At 49.8% G+C, this 9,947-nt stretch overlaps 1 protein-coding gene across 1 annotated transcript in view; it reads right to left on the bottom strand.

The window, feature by feature from the left end:
• The window catches only part of LOC128698351 (C-type lectin domain family 2 member D3), a 4,063-nt gene extending 2,406 nt beyond the window's left edge, over positions 1 to 1,657 (bottom strand). The window contains exon 1 of the mRNA XM_053790557.2: positions 1,567 to 1,657. Coding sequence (XP_053646532.2) covers positions 1,567 to 1,636 — 70 coding nt within the window. The 5' untranslated portion in view covers positions 1,637 to 1,657. The remainder of the gene's footprint in view (positions 1 to 1,566) is intronic.
• Positions 1,658 to 9,947: the final 8,290 nt, after the last annotated feature.

A 9,947-nucleotide genomic window follows, 5' to 3' on the forward strand; every position in this document is an offset into this window, starting at 1 on the left:
TACAAAGTCACACTAACAGAAAGGAGAGGAGTCAGTATATATGGGCCAGCTGGCAGGAACGAGACAAGAGTGGCGAGAGTAGTAGTACTAGTAGTAGTAGAGATAAGGTAGGTAGTGGAAGTAGTAGTAGTGGCAGTGTAAAGTAGGGATGAGAACAGAGAGAGGGAGAGAAAAAGAATGCAAAGACAGCAGGAGAGGAAGTAGTGATGGGGTCAGCCAAAGGCCAAGAAAGAGGAGCTCTGCACGAGAGATAAGGGTCTACAAGGGGTAAGACCAAAAACACAGGTAGACGGGGGAGAAAGGAAACCCAAAGCAAGAAAAAGGAAAATAGGAAAGGATCAGAGGTAGAAGGAGGAGGAGAACAACAGAATTAGGTTAAGTCACGGGTGTTCTGAGGTTTGGAGTATTTTACAATGTAGTGGGAGAGGAAGGCATCTACAGAGACGAAGCCAGGGCTAAGGTTCATACAAGGAAAGTTGTGTATTAGGGAGGATTCAACTAGACAGCGACTGTTAAAGTTGGAAGTAGGGAAGACAGTTTTAGCAGAAGACCAGTCTACAGGATGGCTATGATCTCTGACGTGACAGAACAGAGCATTGTTAGTGTCGGCAAGCCTAACACTATTTTTGTGCTCCCTAAGTCTGTCAGAAAGAGATCGACCAGTTTCTCCAAAGTATTGAAGAGGACAGGAGGAGCAAGAAATAGAGTAGACACCAGGAACATCTGTAGAGGGAGGAGAGGTATGAACGAGATTAGTGCGAAGAGTGTTAGTCTTGCGGAAAGTAAGTTTGATGTCTAAGGGACGGAGAGAATTGTTGAGATTAGAAAGACCGGAAATGTAGGGAAGGCAGAGGACAGAAGAGTTCCCAGGAGTAGAGAGTTTGGGAGAGAAGAAATTACGTTTAGCACGTGAGAAGGCAGAGTCTATGAAATGGGAAGGGTAGCCAAGACGGGAAAACGAATTATGAAGAGTGGAAATTTCCGATTCAAAGAAATGAGAGTCAGAAATGCAGAGAACACTTCTCTACTTTCTCACGTGCTAAACTGATTTTCTTCTCTCCCAAAGGCTGGGTTTGGTTAGTACCTGATGTGTTGAAGGTATTCTTGGGTGAGTTTGGGAAAAGGCTGGACAAACAGGTGTATGGGAAGGAGTGGTTTTGAAAAAGACCTGCCTTGTATGGGCCAGTAGGCCTACTGCGGTGTTCCTCCATTCTTATCTTCTTATGAAAAGAGAGTCATAGAGGAACTTCTACACAGATGGATAAAAACTGACATAATTAAAAAGAGACTATGCCACATAGAGTAACATACATAAGAACTTAAGAATAAAGAACACTACAGCAGACCTACTGGCCCATACTAGGCACGTCCTTCTCAAATCCAAACTCATTAAACAAAAATATACAATGTACAACAGAATAACACAATCACAAGACAAATCTCGTTTAATAATCAGATATTTTAAACAGAATTTCGTCCATTTTACGAAATCTTACAAAATTTATCTTCGACTGAAATATTTCAATATACGAAAAATATTACGAAATGGCCAGTGGCAAAAAATACCTGAAGAACTGTTAATTCTCCCGCCACAGCAGACAACCACAGCCACCAGCAGCACAGCAAGAACCTTCATCTTGGTCCTCTGGTTGACAACTGACACAGTGGCGAGGACAACACTGGTTTATATAGAGTGAGATGGGTTGCCTAACCTCGCCTGTTCTAACATCCACGTCACGGGATGTATACATACCCAGAGATGTATATCTCTCGGTGTATATACACCGAGAAGTGTATGTCTCTAAATTTAAATACATTGAGAGATTACTTTACCATTATTTTAGGGTGTTGCCTGGGTGTTGCCTGGGTGTTGTCTGGGTGTTGCTTGGGTGTTGTCTGGGTGTTGTCTGGGTGTTGTCTGGGTGTGTCCTGGGTGTGGCCTGGGTGTTGCCTGGGTGTTGCCTGGGTGCTGCCTGGGTGTTGTCTGGGTGTTGTCTGGGTGTTGCCTGGGTGTGTCCTGGGTGTTGCCAGGGTGTTACCTGGGTGTTGCCTGGGTGTTGCCTGGGTGTTGCCTGGGTGTTGCCTGGGTGTTGCCTGGGTGTTGCCTGGGTGTGTATTGGGTGTTGCCAGGGTGTTGCCAGGGTGTTGCCAGGGTGTTGCCTGGTGTTGCCTGGGTGTTGCCAGGGTGTTGCCTGGGTGTTGTCTGGATGTTGCCTGGGTGTTGCCTGGGTGTGTCCTGGGTGTGTCCTGGGTGTTGCCTGGGTGTGTATTGGGTGTTGCCAGGGTGTTGCCTGGTGTTGCCTGGGTGTTGCCAGGGTACTGTCAGGGTGTTGCCTGGGTGTTGTCTGGGTGTGTCCTGGGTGTTGCCAGGGTGTTGCCTGGTGTTGCCTGGGTGTTGCCAGGGTACTGTCAGGGTGTTGCCTGGGTGTTGTCTGGGTGTGTCCTGGGTGTTGCCAGGGTGTTGCCTGGGTGTTTCCAGGGTGTTGCCTGGTGTTGCCTGGGTGTTGCCAGGGTGTTGCCTGGGTGTTGCATGTTGTTGCCTGGGTGTTGCCTGGGTGTTGCCTGGGTGTTGCCAGGGTGTTGCCAGGGTGTTTCCTGGGTGTTGTCTGGGTGTTGCCTGGGTGTTGCCAGGGTGTTGCGAGGGTGTTTCCTGGGTGTTGTCTGGGTGTTGCCTGGGTGTTGCCTGGGTGTTGCCTGGGTGTTTCCAGGGTGTTGCCTGGTGTTGCCTGGGTGTTGCCAGGGTGTTGCCTGGGTGTTGCATGTTGTTGCCTGGGTGTTGCCTGGGTGTTGCCTGGGTGTTGCCAGTGTATTGTTTGGATGTTGCCTGCGTGTTGCCTGGGTGTTGCCAGGGTGTTGCCAGGGTGTTTCCTGGTTGTTGTCTGGGTGTTGCCTGGGTGTTGCCAGGGTGTTGCGAGGGTGTTTCCTGGGTGTTGTCTGGGTGTTGCCTGGGTGTTGCCTGGGTGTTGCCTGGGTGTTGCCAGGGTGTTGCCAGGGTGTTGCCTGGGTGTTTCCTGGGTGTCTGGGTGTTGCCTGGGTGTTGCCTGGGTGTTGCCTGGGTGTTGCCTGGGTGTTGCCAGGGTGTTGCCAGGGTGTTGCCTGGGCGTTGCCTGTGTGTTGCCTGGATGTTGCCTGTGTGTTGCCTGTGTATTGACTGTGTGTTGTCTGGGTGTTGCTTGGGTGCTGCCTGTGTGTTGCCAGGGTGTTGCCAGGGTGTTGCCTGGGTGTTGTCTGGGTGTTGCCTGGGTGTTTCCTGGGTGTTGCTGGGCGTTGCCTGCGTGTTGCCTGGGTGTTGTCTGGGTGTTGCCTGGGTGCTGCCTGTGTGTTGCCAGGGTGTTGCCAGGGTGTTGCCAGGGTGTTGCCTGGGTGTTGTCTGGGTGTTGCCTGGGTGTTTCCTGGGTGTTGCTGGGCGTTGCATGCGTGTTGCCTGGGTGTTGTCTGGGTGTTGCCTGGGTGCTGCCTGTGTGTTGCCAGGGTGTTGCCAGGGTGTTGCCTGGGTGTTGTCTGGGTGTTTCCTGGGTGTTGCCTGGGTGTTGCCTGGGTGTTGCCAGGGTGTTGACTGGGCGTTGCCTGTGTGTTGCCTGGGTGTTGCCTGGGTGTTGCCAGGGTGTTGCCTGGGTGTTGTCTGGGTGTTGCCTGGGTGTTGCCTGGGTGTTGCCAGGGTGTTGACTGGGCGTTGCCTGTGTGTTGCCTGTGCATTGACTGTGTGTTGTCTGGGTGTTGCTTGGGTGCTGCCTGGTGTTGCCTGGGTGTTTCCTGGGTGTTGTCTGGGTATTGCCTGGGTGTTGCCAGGGTGTTGCCAGGGTGTTGCCTGGGTGCTGCCAGGGTGATGCCAGGGTGCTGCCAGGGTGCTGCCAGGGTGCTGCCAGGGTGCTGCCAGGGTGCTGCCAGGGTGCTGCCAGGATGTTGCCAGGGTGCTGCCAGGATGCTGCTAGGGTGCTGCCAGGGTGCTGCCAGGGTGCTGCCAGGGTGCTGCCAGGGTGCTGCCAGGGTGCTGCCAGGATGCTGCCAGGGTGCTACCAGGGTGCTGCCAGGGTGCTGTCAGGGTGCTGCCAGGATGCTACCAGGGTGGTGCCAGGGTGGTGCCAGGGTGCTGCCAGGGTGCTGCCAGGGTGCTGCCAGGGTGCTGCCAGGGTGCTGCCAGGGTGCTGCCAGGGTGCTGCCAGGGTGCTACCAGGGTGCTGCCAGGGTGCTGCAAGGGTGCTGCCAGGGTGCTGCCAGGGTGCTGCCAGGGTGCTGCCAGGGTGCTGCCAGGGTGCTGCCAGGATGCTGCCAGGGTGCTGCCAGGGTGCTGTCAGGGTGCTGCCAGGGTGCTGACAGGGTGCTGCCAGGGTGCTGCCAGGGTGCTGCCAGGGTGCTACCAGGGTGCTGCCAGGATGCTGCCAGGATGCTGCCAGGGTGCTGCCAGGGTGCTGCCAGGGTGCTGCCAGGGTGCTGCCAGGGTGCTGCCAGGATGCTACCAGGGTGCTGCCAGGGTGCTGCCAGGGTGCTGCCAGGGTGCTGACAGGGTGCTGCCAGGGTGCTGCCAGGGTGCTGCCAGGGTGCTACCAGGGTGCTGCCAGGGTGCTGCCAGGGTGCTGCCAGGATGCTGCCAGGGTGCTGCCAGGGTGCTACCAGGGTGCTGCCAGGGTGCTGCCAGGGTGCTGCCAGGGTGCTGCCAGGGTGCTGCCAGGGTGCTGCCAGGATGCTACCAGGGTGCTACCAGGGTGCTGTCAGGGTGCTGCCAGGGTGCTGTCAGGGTGCTGCCAGGGTGCTGCCAGGATGCTGCCAGGATGCTGCCAGGGTGCTGCCAGGGTGCTGCCAGGGTGCTGCCAGGGTGCTGCCAGGGTGCTGCGATATCTGGTCACGTGTTAGCGCATCCTGAAGATTGCACTATAAGGAAAAATGTCCCGTGATAACTCTATCGTTAAACTGCGTATGTTCTGGCGGGATGAGATCTAGGAAAATACTCTTACTATTCTTGTTACAACCAGTACTTTTTAACCCTCCTGTAATACCCTAGGCAGATTTTGGATAAGAAAAGACAATAATAATAATAATAATAATAATAATAATAATAATAATAATAATAATATTTATTTCTACCAGTACTTGATACAACTTATACATACCATAGCTGACACCTATGACAGACTATATAGAAAGTTCCTGGTTATGAGCATTTCCTGCAACTTAGGTTAATTTTGTCCCCAGGATGCCACCCACAACAGTCGCCTAACACTCAGGTACCTACTTACTGCTAGGTGACCAGGGACAGCAGGTGTCTTAAGGAAACACGCTCAAATATTTCTACCCGTACCGGGAATCGAACCACGGACCTCAATGTGTAAGCCGAGTGCGCTACCAACCAAACTACGGAACACCAAATGAAAACGGACCTAAAATATAACAGACCTGAAATATGAAATCTGTCCCTATTAAGGTCTTTAAGGTGACTATACCCTAGCCAGCTTGTCCCTAAGGTTTAGGGTTCGGTGGCAAACCCTTGTCCTACAGAATCACTTGTAAATAAGACATATCGAGGTGTCCAGTGGCTCAATCGCTAGCGCACTCAGCTCACACACTGAGATCCGGAGTTCGAATCCCTGGTACGGATGGATAACATTAGGGAAGTAATTCCATAAGACACCTGTTGTCCATGTTCACCTATCTGTATGACATGGGTACCTGGGTGTTAGTGAACTGGTGTGGGTCGCATCCTGGGTGTTAGTGGACTGGTGTAGGTCACATCCTGGGTGTTAGGCGACTGGTGTGGGTCGCATCCTGGGTGTTAGTGGACTGGTGTGGGTCGCATCCTGGGTGTTAGTGGACTGGTGTGGGTCGCATCCTGGGTGTTAGTGGACTGGTGTGGGTCGCATCCTGAGTGTTAGTGGACTGGTGTGGGTCGCATCCTGGGTGTTAGTGGACTGGTGTGGGTCACATCCTGGGTGTTAGTGGACTGGTGTGGGTCACATCCTGGGTGTTAGTGGACTGGTGTGGGTCACATCCTGGGTGTTAGTGGACTGGTGTGGGTCACATCCTGGGTGTTAGTGGACTGGTGTGGGTCACATCCTGGGTGTTAGTGGACTGGTGTGGGTCACATCCTGGGTGTTAGTGGACTGGTGTGGGTCACATCCTGGGTGTTAGTGGACTGGTGTGGGTCACATCCTGGGTGTTAGTGGACTGGTGTGGGTCGCATCCTGGGTGTTAGTGGACTGGTGTGGGTCGCATCCTGGGTGTTAGTGGACTGGTGTGGGTCACATCCTGGGTGTTAGTGGACTGGTGTGGGTCGCATCCTGGGTGTTAGTGGACTGGTGTGGGTCACATCCTGGGTGTTAGTGGACTGGTGTGGGTCGCATCCTGGGTGTTAGTGGACTGGTGTGGGTCGCATCCTGGGTGTTAGTGGACTGGTGTGGGTCGCATCCTGGGTGTTAGTGGACTGGTGTGGGTCGCATCCTGGGTGTTAGTGGACTGGTGTGGGTCGCATCCTGGGTGTTAGTGGACTGGTTTGGGTCACATCCTGGGTGTTAGTGGACTGGTGTGGGTCGCATCCTGGGTGTTAGTGGACTGGTGTGGGTCACATCCTGGGTGTTAGTGGACTGGTGTGGGTCACATCCTGGGTGTTTGTGGACTGGTGTGAGTCGCATCCTGGGTGTTAGTGGACTGGTGTGGGTCACATCCTGGGTGTTAGTGGACTGGTGTGAGTCGCATCCTGGGTGTTAGTGGACTCGTGTGGGTCGCATCCTGGGTGTTAGTGGACTGGTGTGGGTCGCATCCTGGGTGTTAGTGGACTGGTGTGGGTCGCATCCTGGGTGTTAGTGGATTGGTGTGGGTCGCATCCTGGGTGTTAGTGGACTGGTGTGGGTCACATCCTGGGTGTTAGTGGACTGGTGTGGGTCACATCCTGGGTGTTAGTGGACTGGTGTGGGTCACATCCTGGGACAAAACTGACCTAATTTGCGGGAAATGCTCAGCATAACAAGCGACTTTCTATATAGTAGTATGTCACTGATGTCAGCTATGGTCTGTATACCTTGTACATGTACTTGTATACCTTGTACATGTACTTGTATACCTTGTACATGTACTTGTATACCTTGTACATGTACTTGTATACCTTGTACATGTACTTGTATACCTTGTACATGTACTTGTATACCTTGTACATGTACTTGTATACCTTGTACATGTACTTGTATACCTTGTACATGTACTTGTATACCTTGTACATGTACTTGTATACCTTGTACATGTACTTGTATACCTTGTACATGTACTTGTATACCTTGTACATGTACTTGTATACCTTGTACATGTACTTGTATACCTTGTACATGTACTTGTATACCTTGTACATGTACTTGTATACCTTGTACATGTACTTGTATACCTTGTACATGTACTTGTATACCTTGTACATGTACTTGTATACCTTGTACATGTATTTGTATACCTTGTACATGTACTTGTATACCTTGTACATGTACTGGTATACCTTGTACATGTACTTGTACACCTTGTACATGTTTACCTGTGACCAGGCCTCCTGGTGGATCAGAGCCTGATCAACCAGGCTGTTACTGCTGGCTGCACGCAATCCAACGTACGAGCCACAGCCCGGCTGATCAGGAACCGACTTTAGGTGCTTGTCCAGTGCCAGCTTGAAGACTGCCAGGGGTCTGTTGGTAATCCCCCTTATGTATGCTGGGAGGCAGTTGAACAGTCTCGGGCCCCTGACACTTATTGTATGGTCTCTTAACGTGCTAGTGACACCCCTGCTTTTCATTGGGGGGATGGTGCATCGTCTGCCAAGTCTTTTGCTTTCGTAGTGAGTGATTTTCGTGTGCAAGTTCGGTACTAGTCCCTCTAGGATCTTCCAGGTGTATATAATCATGTATCTCTCCCGCCTGCGTTCCAGGGAATACAGGTTTAGGAACCTCAAGCGCTCCCAGTAATTGAGGTGTTTTATCTCCGTTATGCGCGCCGTGAAAGTTCTCTGTACATTTTCTGAAGTGCTGTTGGAGTTAAAGCACCGTAACTTTTATGAAGGATTTCAGAGAAACCAGTTAGCCAGACTTGAGTCCTGGCGGTGCGAAACACGATATCTCCACTCTGAAGGAGTTGAGATATTATTGCAGTAAAAGGTAAGGGTACGAGCCTTAACTACAGAGTTCTTCTGGTAAGAGGATATATCATCCTGTGCTGAACTTGCTGTCTCTCTGGTGCAAACTCCTTCCTAACATTGTGATAACATGTTAGCATGGACAAGTATACATTAGCAGGATATACCATGATAACGATTATTCTTTATATAAATACGTGTATATATATATGTCGTGCCGAATAGGCAGAACTTGCGATCTTGGCTTAAATAGCAACGTTCATCTTGCCATATAGGACAAGTGAAAATTTGTGTATGTAATAATTTCGCCAAAATCATTCTGAACCTAACGAAAAAAATATATTTCACTGTGTTTGTTTAGTATTAAATTACTGTAAACAAATCTAAAATATATTTAGTTGAGTTAGCCTAAAATAAATTGATCTTGTTATAATAAGATTAGGCAAGTTTTCTAACATTCTTTTGGAGCAAAATTATAAATTTTTACATTAACATTAATGAAAAAAATATATCTTTAAACGTATAAGAGAAAATTTTAGAAACAACTTAATTTTAAATGAGTTCTTGCCAATTGACCAGTTTTACATATTCGGCACGACATATATATATATATATATATATATATATATATATATATATATATATATATATATATATATATATATATATATATATATATATATATACAAATAACAACACTGCACTAGCCAAGGACTCTAACCCATGCTGTACTGGCCCGCCTTCTGGTGAGAGAGAACCACATGACGCCTTAATCCACCAAATCCTACTGGATTGGTGGATTTGGTGGTCCTGTGGGTTAAGGCATCGTGTGGTTCTCTCACCAGAAGGCCGGCCAGTACAACATGGGTTCGAGTCCTTGGCTAGTGCAATGTTATTGATCAATATCACTCGTTCGTGGTTACACTAATATATACAAGACAAGCCAAGGGGAGTGGAAATATTTAATTAAAGCACTTTCACACCGCACAGTGCGTCATCAGGAGCTATGCAATCTTGCACGGCAGCAACTGAAGGAGTGAGGGGAAGTTGTCTCAGACAGTAGAGCAGTAAGCTTGATCAACAAGACAGTAGAGCAATAAGCTTGACCAACAAGACAGTAGAGCAGTAAGCTTGACCAACAAGACAGTAGAGCAGTAAGCTTCACCAACAAGACAGTAGAGCAGTAAGCTTCACCAATAAGAGAGTAGAGCAGTAAGCTTGACCAACAAGACAGTAGAGCAGTAAGCTTGACCAACAAGACAGTAGAGCAGTAAGCTTGACCAACAAGACAGCAGAGCAGTAAGCTTGACCAACAAGACAGTAGAGCAGTAAGCTTGACCAACAAGACAGTAGAGCAGTAAGCTTGACCAACAAGACAGTAGAGCAGTAAGCTTGACCAACAAGACAGTAGAGCAGTAAGCTTGACCAACAAGACAGTAGAGCAGTAAGCTTGACCAACAAGACAGTAGAGCAGTAAGCTTGACCAACAAGACAGTAGAGCAGTAAGCTTGACCAACAAGACAGTAGAGCAGTAAGCTTGACCAACAAGACAGCAGAGCAGTAAGCTTGACCAACATGACAGTAGAGCAGTAAGCTTAACCAACAAGACAGTAGAGCAGTAAGCTTGACCAACAAGACAGTAGAGCAGTAACCTTGACCAACAAGACAGTAGAGCAGTAAGCTTCACCAATAAGACAGTAGAGCAGTAAGCTTGACCAACAAGACAGTAGAGCAGTAAGCTTGACCAACAAGACAGTAGAGCAGTAAGCTTGACCAACAAGACAGCAGAGCAGTAAGCTTGACCAACAAGACAGTAGAGCAGTAAGCTTGACCAACAAGACAGTAGAGC

Source organism: Cherax quadricarinatus, chromosome 92 (assembly GCF_038502225.1).
Source record: "Cherax quadricarinatus isolate ZL_2023a chromosome 92, ASM3850222v1, whole genome shotgun sequence".
In the NCBI taxonomy this organism is placed as follows: domain Eukaryota; kingdom Metazoa; phylum Arthropoda; class Malacostraca; order Decapoda; family Parastacidae; genus Cherax; species Cherax quadricarinatus.